This window comes from Seriola dumerili, unplaced genomic scaffold (genome assembly GCF_002260705.1).
Source record: "Seriola dumerili isolate Sdu_G_001 unplaced genomic scaffold, Sdu_1.0 BDQW01000177.1, whole genome shotgun sequence".
In the NCBI taxonomy this organism is placed as follows: Eukaryota; Metazoa; Chordata; class Actinopteri; order Carangiformes; family Carangidae; genus Seriola; species Seriola dumerili.
Window position 1 is genome coordinate 636,494 of NW_019174432.1, and position 22,169 is coordinate 658,662.

General features: G+C 40.8%; 1 protein-coding gene across 1 annotated transcript in view; it reads right to left on the reverse strand.

Annotated features, from left to right (window-relative positions):
* Window positions 1-1,995: 1,995 nt before the first annotated feature.
* nos1 (nitric oxide synthase 1) overlaps window positions 1,996-22,169 on the reverse strand; it is a 36,250-nt gene continuing 16,076 nt past the window's right edge. The window contains exons 9-28 of the mRNA XM_022752762.1: window positions 21,329-21,503; window positions 20,049-20,150; window positions 17,807-18,001; window positions 17,231-17,316; window positions 16,484-16,628; window positions 15,396-15,500; window positions 15,254-15,312; window positions 15,019-15,135; window positions 14,143-14,317; window positions 13,148-13,286; window positions 11,921-11,999; window positions 11,503-11,696; window positions 9,674-9,843; window positions 8,198-8,408; window positions 7,056-7,143; window positions 5,999-6,120; window positions 5,562-5,710; window positions 4,893-5,087; window positions 3,784-3,902; window positions 1,996-2,087 (exon numbers count right to left, since the gene is read on the reverse strand). Coding sequence (XP_022608483.1) covers window positions 2,072-2,087; window positions 3,784-3,902; window positions 4,893-5,087; window positions 5,562-5,710; window positions 5,999-6,120; window positions 7,056-7,143; window positions 8,198-8,408; window positions 9,674-9,843; window positions 11,503-11,696; window positions 11,921-11,999; window positions 13,148-13,286; window positions 14,143-14,317; window positions 15,019-15,135; window positions 15,254-15,312; window positions 15,396-15,500; window positions 16,484-16,628; window positions 17,231-17,316; window positions 17,807-18,001; window positions 20,049-20,150; window positions 21,329-21,503 — 2,641 coding nt within the window. The 3' untranslated portion in view covers window positions 1,996-2,071. The remainder of the gene's footprint in view (window positions 2,088-3,783; window positions 3,903-4,892; window positions 5,088-5,561; window positions 5,711-5,998; window positions 6,121-7,055; window positions 7,144-8,197; window positions 8,409-9,673; window positions 9,844-11,502; window positions 11,697-11,920; window positions 12,000-13,147; window positions 13,287-14,142; window positions 14,318-15,018; window positions 15,136-15,253; window positions 15,313-15,395; window positions 15,501-16,483; window positions 16,629-17,230; window positions 17,317-17,806; window positions 18,002-20,048; window positions 20,151-21,328; window positions 21,504-22,169) is intronic.

A 22,169-nucleotide genomic window follows, 5' to 3' on the forward strand; every position in this document is an offset into this window, starting at 1 on the left:
CGAGATGCACACACTTATGATGATTGATATGGCACACAAACACACACACACACACACACACACACACACACATGCATGCTGATGCTACTGATCAGGTGTCAGGTCACAGTGAAAGAGTGGCATGTGAGCCGCAGGGTTGCAAAAAAAAAAAAAAGAAAAGAAAATCATGCAGAGAGACAAAAGAGAGACTGAGCGTGGTGTGTGTAGGCAGGAGCAGAGTTAATGTAAGGCAAGAGGCAGAGGAGTTATGATGCTGACACATGCAAATTTTAAAAGCTCAGTAGGTGACGAAGTTGACAGCTGTCAGATGTGATCTGTGCAGCACAGAGTGCTAGCATAGATCTTTTTTGCTTCCCTTAATGTTTTCTCCATCAGAGAGACTTCATTTTTAAATGAGTAGTTTGACATCTTCAGGAAAAAAAAAAAAAAAGATAATTTGCTATTTTGCTGATAGTAAGGTGAGAAGATCAATTCCAATATTGTGTTTGTATGGTTAATGTAAGCCAGTTAGCTTAGCTCAGCACGAGAACTGCAAACAGGGGGGAAACAGCTAACTCATTCCAAGGCTAATAAAAGCTTCCTACCATCAAATCTAAAGCTCATTAATTCACACATTACATCTTGTTTGTTTAATCTGCACAAAAACCAATGTGTGAAAATTGCAGTTTTACATGAGGGTTACATCTATAAAGACTGGAAAGACTGACTTCCTGCCTCCAGACGAGAAAAAGTCTGGCACATAAACTCCTGTTAAACCACAATGTGTTGTTTTTCCACTGGTCTTTGTATGACTTAAACAAACAAGATATAATGTGTTAATATTTAGGGCAGTGGTAAGGAGATATTGAAGCTGGTTCAACTTTTCATGCAGTTCCTGTAATTCTGTCTCTTAATATTGTAAAAGCTGTGCAGTGTTTTGGTGTTTGATAAACCTTCAGATTCACCGATCAGTTTTTCAAACTGGACTTCCTGGCTTGTCTCACTGGTACCTGAAACAACACGCCCCCACCAACGCATCCCTGCAGGGCTTTTTTTCGGTGTGAACGCCTGCTGACCGACTGCTGCCTGTAGCTTCATGTTTACCGTACAGACACAAGAGTGGCCTCGATTCTCTCATCTAACTCTCAGCGAGAAAAGAGAACAAGCATAGTTTCTGAAAACGTCAGTATGATATATTGAATAATCATCTATAATTCAATAGAACCTGAGAGCCCTGAAGAAGTCTGTATTTCCTAATAGCTGGAGTTTATTTTAACATGCAGTAACACAGGTTCACATCTCCTCTTTAGTGTCTGCCCTCCACATTCCTATGAAGCTGCTGTGGGTGGGCAAGTGCCAGCTGGGACACATGAGATTATGATGTTGAGAGAATGGACAGGCCAATAAGAGGAGAGCTGGCACAGAGGCTGATGCATTTTGATGGATTGCCAGTGAAGAGCTAGATAATATGTTTGTTGAGGCTGTGGCAGAATCGCTGTTTTCATAATTCAGGGTGACCTGTCCATATGACAATCCATCTGCATGCCTGTACAACTTTCACATTTCTAACTTTGTCTGAGTCTTTAGCCTTTAATGTGAAATAAATAAATAAATAAAAACAACAGCCCAAATAAATTAGATCAGCCCTCATTCCTTCCTGAAATCAGAAATGTCTGTTTGTTATCAACGCCGCACATTTCCTTGCAAATATAAAACCTCAATAAAAGCCTTTTTACTTTAACAATAACACAGAGTATATTATATTTGTTGAGTATATTCTTGTCTTGGTCATGCATTCACAATGAGGCAGGTCATTACACTAGGTGCACACATTATGAATCAAAATGATCAATTTATAATTTTTGGAAGTATCATCAACAAGCAAAACAGATTCTCAGAGAACAGAACATTTCCAATTTGCTACAGACAAAACCGCAGAGCCCAACAGAAACATTAAAGTGGTATAAAAAAAAAAAAAAAAGAAAAGAAAAAAAAACATTTTTTACAGTACAAAAATTGGCACAGTATTCTTTAACCAGCAGTGCTGTGTCCTCCAGACTGGTTGTTGTCGGAAACCCCCCGATTCATAGACCTACGAGCAGAAAACCCTGGGAAAGAAAAGACAGAAGGAGAGACAGAAAGAGAGACAGACAGACGGATGGACAGAGAGCAACAGAGACATAGGAATAGAGATGTTACAGTCATTACTCATCCAGCAAGCAGGGGCTTTGATGGCCAAATGTGAAATTCAAGTGACAATCCACACAGGAACCATCGTCTGTGATGCATTATGTTGGTACTTAATGAGCCATAGTGGCTATGTAGGGCCCTTGTTTTGCTCTCATGGCAAGGGTATATGAAGTGTTTAATCTTGAATATGCACAAATAACGACGGAAACAAAAACAGAAATGGAACAGAGCCACTCGCTCTCTCTCTAATCCTGTTAGTTTAAAGGCCCTTCTCCACAGGGTTTCTATGGTTACCCACTCTGTTTTCATCTGAAACTGAGGGTGATAACACATCAGCATCACCGACAACTACAGGCTGCAGATTGGAGTTGGACTTATACTAATTCTCTCGGAGATAGAGCTAATCTCGCTGGTCGAGATTAATCTCAATGGGCTGTGCCAAAACACTTTTTTCCTGAAACATGAGCTAACCAGCTGTAAGGATCTCTGGTAAAAAAAAGATAAATAAACAAGATATTCACATCATAGACTCCCACACAGTTCAGCGGTGCTGCAGACAAGTGAATGATACTGGTTTTATGTATTGTGCGTGGACACTAGACATTACCATGTTTCCCAAAATCCACTAAAAGACAGACAGACTAATAATGAACCAGTGAAGGAAGGAAGAAAATAAATGAATGTATTAGGTTCTATTTTTAAAAAACAAAAATATGAGTCAGGTGGTGGAGATTGTTGCTTGACGAGGGATTCAGCCATTGCTGCGTTTAAAAGACAAGAGGATATAATACGTACTCTGAGCAGCAATATGGCAGATTGGCAACTTCAGTGTTTCGCTATCAGAGAATGACGAGATGGGCTGGGGCTAGCTTGTTAGCATGCTAACTTCAGTAGAAGAAAAGCCATGGTAGAGACAAGAGTTAACATTGGCGTTGCTTTCTGCTGCTGGAGACAGCTCTCAGTGAGTAAAGGAAAGTTTGATGCTCAAAACGCTTCTTCTGGACTGGTAAGGAAACAGCTGTTGATGCTAATGTTGGCAATGTAGCAATAGCAAAACTTAAAGAAATAGCTCCTTTAATGTTGCACAGCTGGTGCAAATAGCTAAATATAAAATAAAGAGCCAATCTTTATGCTCTTATTTCGCAGCCTTCCTAAAATCATTCCAAAATAAAAAACAGAAGAAAAAAAAAGAATTTGATGGCTGGATGCAACAATAAATTGAAAAGCTATTTGGCTTCTGGGTTACTAGTATGAGATCCTCATTCTAGGCTAACTACCCAATTAATCTGTTTGACAAGCAGTCATACAAAAGCCAAGCTGTTAACATTGCATGCAAGATATCTCATACTCTACTAAGAATATTGCCATGAAACTTACTGAACACATTCATATTAGCTTTAGGATCAACCTGTACTGACCCCAAGGGCTTTCCTCTATTACTGACATTTGAAAAGGTTCACAAGAACCAACCCACTGAGGTTTCACTCAAGTGCAGGCCCACCTTGGGAAAAGGATTGTATGTTTTCATATCTCCAATCTGTCGTTAGGAAAAACCTTTTAAAGGACAGCACTCCCTATGTAAAACACTGGAAATTAAAGACTCAAACCACTTACTCATCTGAGTCCTTTTTGCTCTCCTCAATGTAGGCGATGGACTCTGAACGAAGCCGGTTGGTGACCTCATAGGTGCGCAGAGTGACACCAAAGATGTCCTCATGGTAGCGATTCTCATCCTGGTAGAGGGAGAGAGGAAGAGAGAGAAGGGGAGAATATTTGAGATGGATATTGCTATAGATATTGTTAAACAGTGAATGACAGGTCTGATTTGAAAGCATTGTTAGGTATGGCCTTTTCCTGAAGGGGAAAAAAAATAAAATACTTGATGATTTCAGATTTTTTAGTTCACAGCATATTATATTATTAGAGAGCACTTAGAAATGTTTGAGCTATAAATTATTATTCACACTGCATACAGATTATCCTCTTCTGTGTAGTCTTAAAGAGCATGGATACAGCAGGTGTAACCAATGGCATGAAGGGATGAAGGGATATAGATTTCTTTTAATCCAAACACTACACCAGGTAACACAAGTGAGCAAGCTGCTTTGCTTATTGGTATTCAGACTTGAATAAACACGATATACAGTATTACACTAATTTTTCTTTTAATTCTGTCTGTGTTCTATTTTCTTCTTCATGCAATGTTGCACTACAGAATGAGATGTGAGATTTGTCTTTATACCCTTCCTTAAACATTTGTAGATTGGCAAATGTGTCTTCAGATGCCTGCAGTCATTGCATTTTTACCCATTCACTGAACAGTACTGAAAAACATCTCTTCATTTGTATACTACACACAGGTGTGTTAATGACGTGTAAGGCTATATTTAGCATTTTTACGCTTGAATTCACAAATGAAATTAAGTCAGTGGGCGGTGTTTGTTAACCTCTATTTTTTTCAGGAAATACTGACTGAACATGCCCTCTTTTGTTCAGCGGCTCTGTGTTTCAGTTACATATATTCAGATGAAGAAGCTGTGTAGTAGAGCCTTGTCTGTTCAGCTGAGGTTGACTGCAAGCTCAATGGCACCTCTTCAATGCTGTAGATCACATTTCACCTCTCATGTGACCCTCTCTTTCCTGACACTCTCACTCTCACTTTTTTCCAAGCTGTTTATTGGGTTTTAATGGTAAACATCATGGTGACCATTTCTCTCTCTTACACGAAGCTTGCTGATGAAGAAGCCAGCATCCTCCAGGCTCATGCTGCCCTGCTGCTTGATGATTTGCTGGACAGTCTTGAGAACGTCTCCGGCCATCGTAACATCCCCACACACGTAGATGTGTCCTCCTTCCTCCTTCAGGCACTGGTACACTGTCTCTGACAGCTGCTCGCGCAGTACATCCTGTACGTATTTCTGACAGGCAAAGGAGGAATGATGAGTGTGCATCAAGAAGTCATGTGTGAGAAAAGAAACTATGTGAAAACAAATCAGTCAAGTGCAAACTGCAATCTGAAAGACTGCAGAGTATGGAAAATTATACTTCTTCAGTTCTTCTTTTAAACTCAATTACCAAGTATCACTGCTAACAGGAACATAAACAAACAAAGCGAGAATCATTCAGAAGAGCAAAAGAGGCAGAGACATGAAGGTTAGAGGACTGCACGAGCCCAAATAATAAAAATGTTATCTTAAGAACTGCAGTCGAAAGTCATAAAGTGGAAACAAATCATGTGAATTGGAGTGAGTGTATTCCAGACCCAATAACCACAGCTGTTTTTATTCAGCCCTTTCTCTCCTCTGTGATTTTATTTCAAACCCACACAGCAGTCCAAAGAGAGTTGTGATAAGCTGACTCATCCACACTTATGGACAGGTAAGTGTTTGTACCTTTGGTTTGCCGGGTTCTCTGGAATAGGCCGTGTAAAGCTCCTTGAACACTTCTTTGTTCTTGGCCTGGATGGTCTCTTCCTTGTAGATGTGGTCCATCTCGGACTGCCGACAACCAAACACCAGGATCATGGGGCAGGATTCAATCCCTTAAAGGTGACAGGCAGAGTTACTGTGTTGTTCTGAATGGAGATGTAGAAATGACAGTCTGCTCTTTTTTTGTATTATCTAAACCTCTGACAGGGATTTGATCTAATTCTGTTTTATTACTCGGAGGTGCATTTGACAGGATTTTAATTAGAGGACTAAATGAATGAGCTTGCCCAGGATATTCACATGATCAGCCATCAAATTGAAGATCTTGTCTATAATTCCACGACAAAGCCTCTCTGTAAGGTAACAATAAACATCTCGAAGGAATGAGGGAGGAAACCAACCTTTGTGTTCAAGGTCAAATAGTCTCTGTTGCCAGAAGCTTCTGAATGGGGCAATACCTGTTCCTGGACCCACCAGGATACAAGGTGCGTGGTTGTCTTTGGGAAGTTGGAATGATGGTGCACTAAAATGATAACAAAAGAAATGGTAGGCAAAAATAAATAAATATGTAGTAAAAATATCCTAAAAGTGTAAAGGAAGCTTGTGAAATTAAGTATCAGTTTAACGTTTTGGGGAACATGCTTATTCGCATTCTTAGTTAGATCAGACTGTGATTAGTTGGGTGTGGCTCAGGAGGTAGAGAGGGTCACCCTCTAATTGGAAAGTCTGTGGTTTGATCCCCAGTTCCTTAAGTCTGCATGTTGCAGTGTCCTTGGGCAACAGAAAAAGCACTGCATGTATGTGAGTGAATGGGTGAATGAGGCTTGTAGTGTAAAGTGCTAGTAAAGCGCTACATAAGTGGAGTCCATTGACTGCTTTCATGTCTGTATGCTAAATATGAATCTTCCATTAGCAGTCACAAGACTGGAAACGTAGGGATCCAGCTAACCTGGCGCTATCTTAAGATAACAAAATCTTGCTTAGCTTAGTTTAGCATAAAGACTGGAAATAGGGAGAATTAGCTAGCCTGGCTCTGGGCAAAGGTAAGAAAATCTGCAAACCAGCACCTCTATAGCTAATTAATTGACATGTGTCTCCTTTATAGTGTAAAAACATGTGACTATTACTTGGACCAGTTGCCCAGCAAACAATGAATGTCAGATTACAAAGGCAAGAAACAACGTCTTCATTAGTGAGCTTTAGAGGTGCTGATTGTTGTTATGTCTGGAGAGAGCCTGGCCAGCTGTTTCCCCGTTTCCAGTCTTTATGCTAAGCTAAGTTAGCCAGCTACTGGCGGCAGCTTCAAATTCAGCAGGCAGACATGAGATTGGTTTCCATGTTCTTCTTCTTATCATTATGACTATTTCCCAAAATGTTAAACTTTTCCTTTAACGTGCAACAATACTGATTCAACTGACATTCAACAAAATTCCTTGGAAAAAACATTGTGATATTTACCCGCGGACAAAACACGGCACCATCTCCCCCTTCTCTATCCTGTTGAGCCACGATGAACACACTCCATGGTGGATAGGTCCCTCTCCATCTGAAAGGGATGATTACTAAACAAACACTTCACCTTTTTCTCTCCCCTCTGCCTCCCACTCTCTTTAAGTGCACAAACTAACAGAAGAAGTGTAAGTGTCCCTAACATGTTTTCCAAGGCTAGGGCCATTTCTCTTTTTCTCTCTTTCCCTCTCTCTCTCTCTAAAGGTAAAATTACAGTAATTCAGCTGCTGCTTATACAATCATGGTAACATGTTTGTACTAGTATACATTACTTGATGTGAGAGAAAATGATAGTGAGAAGCACCTGGTAATGTTTGCTGACTGACATAATGGATGCTAATTGCAAAGGTGGAGATATAAGAGCATCGTTATATACTATGCACTGATCTTAATAAAAAAATTGAGATCCGGGTAGCAAATGCAGCTAATATATTGTCATACAGACTGGTATACCTGCACTGTTTTCTCTCATTTTATGTTTTTGTCCATATCTCTAAATAGAATCTGTTTAGAGATACTGAATCTTCCTGAGGTGTTTCTAAATCTACGCTCCTTGTAATTACAGTCGTGGTCCAGCCGCCCTAAAAAGCAGACTGGCTTTCAAAGATAACTTCCAATCAATTTTCTTTCAGCCATCGCAGGGTTTTCAGAGAGGCTGAGTCATCTGACTTTTCGAGTCTTTGCAGCAACCTTGAAAGAGCTGCAGCACAGTGCCTTTTATCCATGGCATAAACCCAACCAAAGAAAAGTATATATATACGGGATCTGTACTTCTTTTTTGAGTAATAACTTACTGTTAAATACTGTTTAGAAACCACAGGGGGTGATTCAGTTTATTTAGCAGTTTTACTGAAATGTCAAGAACATTGGCTATATGAAATGTCAGCGATAAAGAGACCAATTTCAGACCCTCAAAAGCCTAATGGGAGCATTCAAGTTCATCCTCCCGGTCAGCAGAAAAGACCATAAACACCTACAGCTACACCTACACAGCCTTGATGTCCTCGGAGAGATGTTAATATTTAGTGCTCAGCTCAGTTAGAGAAGTTCCTGATATGAAAAAGATCCCCTGATGAGTAGTAGGTCCTTACCTCTGGCACGGTAAGAGACCACAGCGACGGTGAGGTGGATCTCTCCTGGGTGCAGCTCTGGAGAGGAGCTGATCGAGTAGTAGCGAGGCTGCAGGAGGGGCAGCTGGGTGAGCAGCAGAGTGGAGGGCATCTGGATGGAGGGGAACTCCTCCAGCACCTCCACCAGTGTTGGATTGTTGTACCACTTCCACTCCTCATACTCCTGCAAGCCCTGGGGCGTCAAAGAGAAAGACGAGGAAAAGTACACGTGGATATGGTAAGTTGTTGAATTTTTGTTATCCTAATTAAGAAACCAAAGTAACCGCCGTAACAACGGGAAAAAAAGAGGATGGTTTCCTCTTTTAGATCTGTAAACATTTCTGACTGGAGAGCAGGAGGCAGCCACAAGCAGAGCCATTCACCGTTCACTGCCCAACTGTTTTTGTGTGTCATCAGTGACATTTGGATGGGATGAATTTAGAGAACTGCCACCAGGCTAAAAAAACTTTGAGTTTTGCTTTGTTCTCAAGTCGCTAATGAGCGACACAGTGCCCATTATGAGGCCTGGCGTTGTCTCCACCCTGAGCACTGTCTGAAGAACCATACATTTTTAACAGCAAAAGCACTTTTGGGCCTGTGTTCTTCAACCTTGATAAACAGATGGGGCAGTGGGACTCTTCATAGAGTGATATTATTCGTTTGTTTGAGAAATTGTTGATAGATTTGTAACATCATTTTTGTTTAATCATTTCAGTTTTTGAAAACAGAACAGCTTGAGTGTCCTCTAATGCTTATAATGAGAATCTGTGAACGAAAAAAAGAGGATTAGAAAAGTCAGAGAGACGCTGCTTCAGTCCTGCATGAGCTGGAGATTTAGCACATACAAAAATAAAACTGATCTGCAGCGCTGATTCTACTGTAGTGTCTCTTTTTCTGAATTCAGGAGCCATTCCATCTTTTCCTCTTGCTTTGGTGACAATGATTCGATGTATGAGCATATGAGTCACTGCTTGGCCTCAGCCAGCCTTTTCCACACATTGACAAAAATGGAGAGTGAATTGTGGGAGGCACTGCAAGGGGGAATGGCTCTGGGTTAGAACGATCAACGGCTTTAATTTGGCGCCAGCTCACTCCTACTGTATGTATTTCCATCGGTGCAAAGTGCATCAAATCGGCTTTCAGACACAGAAAACTATCGCCCATATTTTGATAGCAAACATGATGAATGTGTTGGTTACTGTTGTGCCTTAAACACATGGTGACTTTTTTTTTTATAAAACTGTGCGTTTAAAAGTGTCCTAATAAAAAAAATGTCTGCATACATTTGGCTTTAAAATGGCAAAAAGAGAGAGTATATTTTTGGATAAAGCCTACGCACATGTATTGCAAATCCCTTATGTGGCTGGTCACGAACTGAGCTAAGCGCTCAGTGAAGCAGCAGCTCAATAATTCTAAAGGTCAGTGTTAATGATAATGCTGAAGACTAAGTGAATTTACCTTACTGAGGATCTCTAGTTTCTTTTTCTGTTTGTCATTGGTTGCCAGAGCAGCGAACTGCTGCAGCAGCACAGGGCTTGGTGGGGTGGTAATGTCCAAGAAGTACTGGAAGGCCTGGTAGATGGTGCAGGGAGGGATACGAGTCTCATTTGTCCAGTTGCTGATTACACCTAAAGAAGAGAGTTAAAGTTGAATTAATTCATATTTTATAAAAAAACAACCTGTTTTTAAATGACTATGTATAACAAGACAGGGAATGGTTTTAGTAATAATCCCACAGATAATTATCACCCAACTCTGCAGTTGGTGGTGGTAAATTAATGAGAAAAAAAAACCCAGAAGAAGCCCGAAGACGCTGTCATAGTTTACTGGGAAAACGCACCGACAAACTAAGCATTCACAACCTGTACAGCACCAAACTGCAGACATAGTGGAGCATTTACTGCTAAAGAGCCAGATGTTTTTCTCAGGAGTTGGTTGAGGCTAAAACCGAGCTAAGAGGAGACTTACATCTGTTTCTGTCAACAGAACTCCAAACCAAAGCTAATGTTGCTCTGCGTCTGGTCTGCTGGACCAAAGCGGCCAAAAAAATGAAATAAAAACCACACACAACATGAATTTCTATGGTAAAACTACACCTGTTATATCAGCTCAGAGCCTGTTTCATGCAAGCTGCTTTTTGGAACATGAGATCGTTTCCTCTCCTGTTTAATTCACACTGAACTAATCCAAACAAACTCTATACTTGCCTACATGAGCATGCCAAAGCCCTGTAGACCACACAAATGTATTTGCAATTTGGGAGCAACAGCCATTTGTGAAATATGACATAGACACAATTTGGAATCTGCATGTAAACAGTGCTTGCAAATCGCTTTTGTGAAACAGGCCTGTGAATCACAAGGAGAGGCTGAAATGAAATTCACTGCTGACTGACAAATCAAGACTTGAAGAGACAGAACAACAGTGTACCATTTTTTTAAAAAAAAAAAAAGCTAGATGCAGTGACATTAGAGCTGTTGTCTCTCATTTTATCTTTTTATTTAACCTTAACTTAACAAGGAAGACTGTTGAGATACATTAGGCAGGATGTAAACACTTACTAAATGGTTTAGGTTACGCTGTAAGACAGTCTAAGACAGTTGTAAGCAGATATAAGGCATTTTAAAGTGTTTGTTAATGCATTTGTCAACAACTGTTATTCCTCATATGAAGCATCTGTTACCTAATGATATTTCTCAACCTCTTTAAACACGCTTGGTATTATTTGTACGTGATTTGTTCATGTGTATAATCACGTCATCATAAACTGTCAAGGCTTTGCTATACTGTGTTATCAAATATTCATTAATCAAATTAATACACCAGTCTTAGATGCTTAATATGATTAATTATAATTGCTTACACTTATATTATAATATGTAATAAACCATTCATTGTGTCTAGGCTAGTGTGGTAGCCGATAGCAACACAAGAAAGCAGGAAGCTTAACAAGCTATTACCAAGAATGGCTTTATTTGTCAAGGAAAATTTTGAAGCACACATACTGTGTTTAAGAAACACATTGCTTTACAGTCACAGTGAAAATCTCACTTAAGTCACCTAGTGTCACCACAACTGTTTGCCAATATGCAGCTTCACTGAAAGATTTCTGGGCACAGATACCTCGCTGAAGTGTGACTTAACGGTGTCTAATGAGGCTGCAGAGACTGTTTCTTATTCATGTTTTGATTTTGACATCATGCCCAGATTTTAAACCGCAGCACCTCCTGATTTCACGCCTACTGTACAACGCAAAGTAGCGTGACGTTGCTAATAGCATCACCTACCTAGGGCAGTGTTCCTCTCCTCCAGGAACTCCACTTTGACAATCTGATTGACAGGCGGAGCATCCTCCAGTTTATCTATGAGAGCTGTAACCAGGTCCTCGTGGTTGCCAGGGAAGATGCCCAGATGGTCGCCGGGATGGTAGCTCAGGCTGTCGTGGTTGTTTGTGTGGAGCCGCACAAATATGGTAGAGCGACTGCAAAAGACATCAGAGATTTAGGGAACAGCGCTGCAGCATTTTCAGTCTGTTCCATTTAGTTCACACATCACAGTAAACAGAATGAAGGAGTTGGACACCAGAAGAGTGCATTAGATCAGTTCAACATTATTTTACAAATTACACCCAGTTATACCAAAATAAGAAAAATATGTATCAAATCTTTTCCTGTGAAAGTATTTCATGTGTAAGTATACTCTTACTTGGATTTTGGACTTTGTAAGTTTTGAGATTCCAGCATCTTTGCTCCAGAGACCTTCTTCTTGTGAACAGTGTATAATGCTGTTGCCAGACAGAAAACAAATTACATCACATACGTAACATTTACATTATTTTTGTCTAAAATAATAGTTATTTACAGCAGTGGTTCTCAAACCTTTTACATCAAGGACCCCTAAAATGACACTAATTAGACCACAGACTCCCATCTGATAAGATGTTTTATTACAGAAAGTGTTTGAAACACATGACTAAAATAGTCACACATCCTGTCACTGTGTTACTTATGGATGGAATTATAGTGAAAATTAATTATTCCCCTTTTTGCTGGAAACCCTAGGAATATCCTCACACACTGTGGGTCCCCGGAGCCCACTTTGAGAACCACCGATCTTGTTTTTATTAAAAGAACACTTGAATTTATTGGAAAATACAGCAATTTTATTTCTTTCTGAGAGAGATTCTAGATGAGAAGATCGATACCCCTCCTTGTTTGTACATTAAATACAGAGCAAGCACCAGGAGGTGAGTAGCTTAGCTTAGAATAAAGACTAGAAACACTATGTATTGAACAAACAACAATACAACGTCTTAATTAGAGAGCTTTAGGCAAACCTTTAAAACAGCCAGGATAGCTGCTTTGCCCTCCTTCTAGTCTTTATGCTAAACTAAGGTAACTGCCTTCTGGCACTTGCTTAATACTACCACACATCCCAGTGGTATTGATCTTCCCATCTAACTCTGGGCAAGAAAGTGAATTAACACACTTCCCAAAATGTTTAACCCTTCTCTTTTCTTATCCAGGTTATGTTAAGTTTTTGTTGAAACATTTTTAGAGTGGCGTTGTTTCAACATATGATCATTTTGGAAGATGTAGTTTGTGGCTCTGTTGAATTGAATAGTATTATACTGACAGGTGTTTCTATTATTTTGTCCACCCCACGTATATCAGTAAGGTTAGGCTAAAGTAACAGAGATATCTCGATCTTTATCTCAATCCATATCTCACTGAAAGTGCTATAATTACCTAACTAATTTATCTAAATTAGATAACTTAAAATTATCAATTAAATTAGAGTATTTTTCTCTGAGCCAATGGTCTTGATCAATAACCCTACTGCCCCTCTGCTTCTTATATCTGCTTATACCCTTTCATATCAAGGCACCATTCAATAGTTCATCACTCAGCTCCCACAAGGTTGTTTATTTACCTTCTGTGAGGGCCGGGGCCTCGGCTGTGTAGGTCAGGCGGAACTTGCTCTTCTTCCAGCTGCGGTCGTTGCTGATCAAAGAGTCGTTGGCCTTCTCGATGTTCACATCATCGCCAACACAGAACACGTCACAGGCAGCCTTGACATATAACAACACAGCCACGGGAAAGAACACGACCATTATTCAAAGCGTCCCTTCACACCTACAGCAGCAGGAGAGCATCGCACAGGAATAGCAAAGGATTTGGAGAACGGTCTCCTGCACGCTAAGTAGGGCTGTCTTCACTACCTCAAGGTCATGTACGGCCAAACAACTTCGAAATGCTACCTTGACTGTTGGGGTTGTTTTTAAGGAGGGATAGGGATTTCTGATTTAAAGGTCCCATATCTTACATTTTATTTTATTTGAAGTGTTGATATCCAAGAAGATATATTTGTGGTTTTAAGAACCAAAAACATCTCAATGTAGTTTCACATCAGGCATGTCCCTGGACCCCTAGAAACAACAGGTCTGTGAGCCAATCAGAAGAGAGGAGGCTTTGAGCATGTTCTCTGATTTGCTGATTGTTTACTGAATGATCAAATAAAAATATAGCAGATTTCACGAAAACACTCAGAGAAACCAAATCCTGGAATGCTGGATGTTGGGTCCAAGTGGGCCGTGCTGGGGGCATGGCTGACAAAGTTACTGATGAAGTCCTGATGAATCATTTTGAGGTCGTTTCTGAATACAGGCCGTGAGCATTTCTCTGTGGACTGGGCACTTTGATACTTTCAAAGTATTAGTATAGAACCTAGACCTGCTTTATAATCAAAAAAGACAAGGGAATCTCACTTTATACATTATTGCACCTTTAATACATGCTGTTGTGGAAAACAGGGGACCATATTAATGTCAAAACCAAGCCATGAGAAGTCACCGACATGCCAATCATGAACTAAAGGGAAAAATGTAACTAAACCAAGCCCAAAGGGTCCTAGCCCAAGAAACCGACCTTAAAAACCTTCTTGGCCCAGGTTCTGAATGACTCCTCCTGGCCACACAGCTCATCTCCCTCTCCCATGCGTAGGATGCGTTCCCCCCCCAGCTCTTCAAACAGCGTGTCCACAGCGTGGGCAAAGGCGCAGAAGTGTGGGTAGGCCCTGGAGCCAAGGCCAAACACTGAGAACCTAAACAGAGAGACACACACACAGAAACACATGAAGAAAGAGACAAAGATAGAGAGGCAGGTGGTGTTAAAAAAGAAAAACACAAACACACACACATTCGCAAACTGCCGCCACCGTAACCCACGTTCCAAGCTCGCCCTTTCTTACCTCTCCAGAAGGCCCAAACAGTTGAAAAACAGCTGACGATTTACGAATACTTGTCCCGCCTTGTTTCAGAGTGATGTAAACATGATATAGACTGCTCCTCTGAGAGCAGACAAGTTCTGCTGTTCTTGCTGTGAGGCAGTCAGCCCACATCAGATTCAAGTTTGAGGAAAATTTCTGTTGTCTGCTCTTCTTTAACAAATCAGCAAACTGTCCACTGCAATAAGATTTGTCCCCAAAACAGTTTCACAGAGGAAGAAACCCACTCTCTCATAGAGTATGTTCTGGGTGAGAATGAAAATTTAATTCACTGAATAAATTAATTAAATTTGGAGATTTTGTTAATTGTTAGTTAAGTATGATGTGAGCATGTTGTAAAATTACGAACATTTTTAACTTTTATATTTCATATCATTGTGTTAGTGGGAAAAAAAGCCTGATGGGAAAGTGGCTACTTGTATCTTGTTCTTGTTTATAAGTGTATCATTTTTTTAGTCAAACTCGATCACATAAACTCCTCATGACTGTTTGATATGTTCTAGTCTGGTTTTGTTTACCTGACATTAGCGAGAGGTCCGGTGCTCTCAAAGTTGATTCTGGTTTCTGGCTCATCGCTGGAGGACTTGCGAGTGTCAGAGTAGGAGGACACGCTGTTGAAACGGACCTTGTAGCTCCTGGACAGGAAGCAAAGGCAGAGAGATGAGACACATAGTTGTGTAACTCAAGGAAAATGAAAGATGGAAACTGACATGCACGGATACAAAGACAGGCGAGTTGAGGGACTAAACCCACTTTCTGTCTTCTGTGTTGGATGTTGGGTGGCGCATCTCCATTAAGGCAGCTCCAAATTTCTACAGCAACAAAAGAACAATTGGTAATCTGCACATCTGTCCTGCGCACAATGAACTACAGTTGTTAAATATAACAGATGTACCTCTCCATTTTCAGGTGGATCACCGTTGCCGAATGTGCTGGTCACCACTAACACCAGCGTCTCATGCTCCAGATCCACCACATCATATTCATCCATTGACATGACCTAAAAAAAAAAAAAAAAAAAACCTTAATGCTGAGTGAATCTTATCCCCCCACATACATGGTGTAGTCTTTATCTCGCTCTCGTCTCCTAGACACACACTGCACACGACAGATGACTTGAGCATATAAATTAGGGCTGAACACACAGCCGTTGGCAGAGGAGGAGGTTGTAATGACCACTCTGTCCTCGCCTCTAACGAGATGATAATATGCTGCTGCCACACAACGAGCGTCCATGATGCATACCACTCAACATGATGGTGTTTGTCCGCTATGGACCGCGCTTGCATTTCTCTCTCTCACACACACACACACACACACACACACACAAACACACTTACACACACACACACACACACACACACACACATAGACACCCAACCAAAAGCGTGAAGAAAAAAAACTGGGCTTTAGCCCCACGACAACAAAGATTTGTCCCCTAGGCGTTCACATCTGCCCTGCTATCCATCTACACACACCCACTCTCAGCATGCATGAATCTCTTCTTGTGTGATTGATCACAGTGGAAAAGCAAGAAGGGAGAATAAGATATGACCTGGAGGAAAAGCACAGAGTGTATGATTGCGAGCAGCATGGTTTGGTTGTTTTTTTTTTTTCCCTCTTTTTTTTTTTCGAACAGATTTGCACAGCCAGGGGTGCTGCAGGATCTTGTCTTAAACTACTGCACTGCTAAACGCTTCGGCGGATAAATCTTGCCTCCGACCCGTGGCACTTTACTGCATGAGAGAAGAAGAAAAGACACACTTTCTTCTTCTTCTTCTTCTACCCTCTCATCGCCTGTACTCAGCTGGCATCTGCTTGACTTCGTGAGCCAGAGAGCTGAGAGAGGGATGGGTGGGGGCTAGGTAGGATGTAGGAATGATGTCTTTGAATTCCTCCTTTTTCAATTAGATGTTGGTACAATGACACACCGGCTCCTGTTAAACTTTCGGATAAGATGATGCAAGGCGGGAGCAAGCGTACCTTTGCGTCAAACGCGTGCTTGAAGATTTCACAGAGAGTTTTGGCATAATCTTGCGATTTGCCCGTCTCGGTGGCAAAGAGTATGGTGGCTTTCACCCTCTTGGCCATGGCCTGGCCCATGAGCTTGGCCGAAAACTTCACAGCCCTGCAGAGGTGAAGGGAGACAAACAGTGAGAGAGTAAGATGCACGGAAAACAAAGGACTAGTGATTCGAGGTCACAGTTTGCAACATTTAATCTTCTGCAAGGACTTAGGAGACTCCCTCATGCTGATACATCAGGTAAAACATTTGTTACTGAGCCATGGAAATTGGCAATGGAGGCTGCAGTGGTAAGGCTCACTTCAGCACGCAGCTGACATTATGTTAAGGTAGCAGATTCGTGACAATTGTGATTACCTTAGCTTGTCATATCCTCAAGGCAATTATATTAATAGCAGAGCACACACACGTGTGAGTGCATGCACACACAGACAAAACACTGACAAAGCTCTGATTACTCCCAGAGGGGTTGATTAAAAGAGTTTTACCACTGAGCACACCAGCTTCCTTCCCATGTGTCTGTCAGGAAATTGATTACATGTTTGGCCGTTAAATTACCACACACATACACACACACACACATCCTACAGCGCATTACCTTTGACATTTCAAGAAGTCTATAAATGCAGGAAGAAACAGCATCACTAAATTAAAACAATTGCATTGCATTGTTTTTGTCTAATGTTTCTGTGTGAGTGCATACTCACTTGGCAAGCTTCTTGAATCCAATGGCTCTCTTCTTTGTGGGCGTCCCATTGACTCCTTTCCAAACATGGGTATTCCAAGGATCAGGCTTTTGCATGAGGAAAAAGGAAACAGGGTTCAGGCGATGTCTTTGCATGAAGTTAAAATCCATTCCAAGATACTGAGATATCGTCAGCAAAGTGTTTTCCAGAAGTTACTTGGTACAGTGGAGTTTTAATTCACTACTTGCTGTACACACTTTCCTTTAATGTGCCTCATCTACTTCCACTCCAGGTAATGATTTCCAACTTTAATTTCCTTTAATGACTTCCTTAATATAGCTTGGCAGCCAACTAATTTGTAATCATGAGAGCATGTCTATAATTGTGTTGATGCCCTCTGCCAAAAACACAAAATCCCATGAATTGCATTATGGTCTACTGAAGCAAATGTTAGGGCAGTTAGTAGTATCTCTGCCTGTTGGTGAATTCATCCTGAGGGAAAATGTCCCTTGATGCTTTAGTTTTCCAGATTAGGATTATTTTTTACACATAGCTAATGAAATGGGTGATTCATGATCACATGACTACTCTTCTCACCTGGTACTCAAAGGACGGGGTGAGGCGGTAGTTGAGCATTTCTTGGTGGAAAACTGGTGTGATACTTCCTGACATGGGAGGCACAATCCACACCCAGTCTCCAGGACAGCCGCCTCGCACCCGGTACTCATTCTCCATGTGCTTCATGAAAGACTCAGTAGCTGAGTGATGGTCTACTATGGTCACTTTGCATGACTAGAAATAGAAAAATATGTCAATTATGTATTTTCTTTTATACAGCCTATTACCTATTACCTTTACATTTCACATTAATTACTCAGGTTGGGAGTCTAACTAAACAGATAGTATGTAGGGAATACTACCAAACCTTGTGCCGACATTGCACCTCTGTGAGGTTGGCAGCCCATGTGATCCGAACATGTATAAAACTATTTCAGTTCGTTTGTGCACACAAAATAGAAATCTGTGCTCAAACCATTTTTGAGAAATTATGTCAGTCCCAGTTTAACACCCCAATTTGTTTTCACCTTGCTTGTGCACATTTATGCAAACCACACAAACATCCGTGCTTCATTATTTCTCAAATTATCACAATTTATTTATCTGATGTGTCATGCTCATTACTTGAGAATTAATGAAGCAACAATGTTTGTTTTGCCTGCATAAATGATGTGCAAACAAATGAGTCACCACTTTGGAGTCATTTGGACGTTCATCGGGAGCTGAGGCCCATACTTCAAAATATGTTTAATTTCTCAAAACTGGCACAAATAATTTTGCTACTAATGAAAATACTTTTTTATCAATATCCAGATCATACACGTGGCAAAAAACGGGACGGTACCTGTTTTTTCGTGGTATCAAAGGTACCAAAATTACTGACAAGTGATGAGATTGATATTCACCCTCTTAGGAAGTAACATAAGATTGACATCCTATGAGGGAGACAGTTGAATGAGGGATCAGGTCTCATTGTGCACAAGCAGGATGTCATTAACTGTCTGAGCAACTTATCTCATGGTGCAAAAGTGACAGTAATCTACCAAAAACATGCGTAAAAGAACATTAACACTAATTACTGCATCACTGGCAACATTTGCAACTGTGCCAACATTTAAGCACAGTTTCTCCGGCACATGCTCTGCCTCTGCCCAAGGGAGGATGAGGAACGTCCACTACTAGGCTGCAGTCTAGCCGCGATTACAAATGGAAGATGGCGACAAGTTCAGGCACACAACTTGTCCCAGCTGCAGCGCCTCGGCTCGTCGAAAGAAAAAGCCAGAAGAGTTGCGTATGGAAATATTTTTCTTTGGAGGCGGATGATGAGAGGTTGATTATAGACCCGCAAAAGCCCGTTTGTAAACGGTGCCTTCGCACTTTCCAAACCACAGTTGAAATAATGCTGTGCAATAAAAAGTTTACTGCTTATATTTTAGCAAAGTATTGTTTGCTTTAAATACTTGAAGGCTACATGCCACTTTTCTTTGTTTTTTTATCCGTATTTTTCAATAAAGGAGTGAAAGAGAAAGTACATGGAATTTATTGTGTGTGTTTTTTTTTTGTTTGTTTTCTTTGGTATCGAAATAGGTATCAAGAATCATGGAATTTCACTGGTATTGGTATCGACTACTAAATTTCTGGTATCGTGACATCCCTAATGCCAACTATGAAGAGGTACAAACTAAATTGGTGTAACATTTTCCTGTACACTCATCTTGTTAGTGAAATTATATCTAGGCCTCCTGAGCCCTTCAAGTGTCAAAAGCGATTCTAAGGTCATTGTAAGCTATTCCTCAACCAACGTGTAAATACGGTGTCACGGACGCACAGCACCACTGCTGAAAAAATTAGGGGAACACTGTGGTAGACAGCTATAACATTAAAGTGGTAAAATGTAGGTTTCTATGTTTAGTTTGGCTTCATTTCAAGATTATACTTAAAATGATACTGCTACCTGTGGTAGATCTGACTATATGTATTTTTAATTGTATTTTGGCAAAAATGTAAGTGTTTAGGACATAGTGAGCATTCAAATGAACAGAGAAGAAGTGCAAAATGCTGGAGAAGTGATCGAATCTAAGAAGTGATGTTTATATGGATATTTTCTTTTCCCCCTTTGAAATGTGATCAATTAGAACAGCTGTGAATCCAAAATGACTCAAGAATCAAGCTACAAGCTTTTCAGAGCCCCAGAACGGGGGACAAGCGTTTGAGATTAATAGGATCTGTTTTGGTGTAGTATTACTTTAAATCTAGTATATAAACTTAAAGGTGCACCTACCTGGAAGCTGTAGAGAACAGCAATGTTGATCTCCACTAGCGCCTGGTCTTTCCAAAGGGAGGAAGTCTTCCTGGTGTCTAAGGCCATCTTGTTAGCAACCTCCTATACAACATAAAAAGAAAATTCAATAAGACAGTTCTGATATGAAAGTCACCATGCATGGTGTGCTGCAGATATGAGCTACAGACGGGTGACAAGTTAAAGGAAAAACTACCACGTGCCACCAGAACTTTGGCATTGATTCTACAAGTGTCTGAACTCTACTGGAGGGATGACGGAGGTAGAGAGCTGAAAAACTCCCATAGGTGTTCAGTTGGGTTGAGATGACTATGAAGGCCACAGCATATGAGTCACAAAATTTCTATGGATGGGGGCATGTAATCCTGTTTCTCCGATCATTTTTCCTTTAATTTGTGACCCGTCTGTATTTATGCCACTTGGAGAGCAGTGATGTATTCTGACAATGTGCCACATGTAAAACAAACAAAGTGACACCTCAGGAAAATAGTCTGACATTTCAATGATCAAGGCCTGTTATGTCCATTTAGATTTTTCTAAGCCAAGTGTGATGTTCAAGTACGTTTCATGCGTCCAGCAGGTGCTAGCTCATAGTAGTGGTTCAATCTCGAAAATAAAAACAAATTAGAAACATCATCATTTCTTAATGTTCTCCAATGTCTGACAGTGTTTCATTAAAATGAAGATGCCTTCAATCTTTTAACTCATTGAAGTGATCTCATTGTCTCATTGGCTAAAATGAAGTTTTCTTCTTATTTCACGCAAAGGATGTTACAGAACAAACTCCAAAGTACATTGCGCAAGCAAACAGCCCCCTTCACCAAATGCAAGCTCAATTTCCACACTTCAGATGTCAGACAAATCCACCAAGGCTGGCCCTGAAGTGCTCTTCATTTTAGGAATGGGAAACCCTCTCTTCCACTTGTCTGACTATGATACATGCAAAGATAGCAGATTGTCTGATCAGTGTAATTATGTGCCATATCACAAAGGACAAAATAACACACACGCACAAGTGAGTAAATACAAGAATATTTTGGCATAATATCAAAATTAACACTGTGTAATTTATATAAAGAGAATTTGCAACAAAGCACACGAAGGCTTTATTTCTTGACAAGTGCTGTTAATCAGCTTCCTCCTCAGCGTGCCCAGTTAGAAATAGAATGGCATTCTGATTGGGTTATTTGGTAACACGACACATGCTCTTCTTCTCTCCCCCCTTTTTACAATGGAGTCTGTGTTTTGGCACGACACACTACCTCCAGAATGTTGTAGCGTGAGCTGTCACAGAAATCCCTCACGCCGATCTCCGTGCCCATGTACCACCCGCTGAAGGGGCAGCAAGTGAACTCCAGGCCGCCGATTTCCAGCAGCATGTTGGAGACCGCCGGGAGGCCGTACCACTTCAGGTCCAGTTCTTTGAACCACTCGTACCTGAGCAGAGCAAACAGGGGAATGACGGCTATGGGCTGGAGTCATTTCAGGTGAGTCCTTATGTTCCCCACTGAGGTCAGGTGAATGTCTAACATTTGCAAAGTGCACAGTCACAAACATTTTTAGGAGCACAGTTAATTACCCCTGAGATACATGTCATCAAAAAGAAATGCAGCCAAAACAAACATTAACACAAAAGAAAAACACTTTTAACAGCTTTTCAGTGCTGGACAGAGCAGACAGGACCTCTATCTACCACCCTCCAGGGGGATTGATGACATTGCTTTCAGTGTATTATTTGCAGAGCTGGGTCTAATCTCATATAATGATGAGATGTTACTGGTGGTTGCAGCCTGTGCCAAGCTGATGCCAGAGCTGAGGGCCAGCTGATGCGGGGTATGGAGCAAGAGATGCCAATTTTTTAGGGGGAGTCTGGCAGGGAGCTCAGTGTGTCTGCAGTGATGTAGTGATAGCTCTGTGTGCATCTGTAGGTGTGAAAACTAGTGTAATACCTAATTCTTTACTGAGATTATGGGTATTAGATAAGCTTAATGCTTAAGATCTCCAGGGCATTATTGGTCCAGGGCTTTCGTGCAGTAACTGCTATTTATTCTTAAAAGTAAAGCAAACACATGAGAGTAAAAAATAGGAGTAAGCTTGAAAACC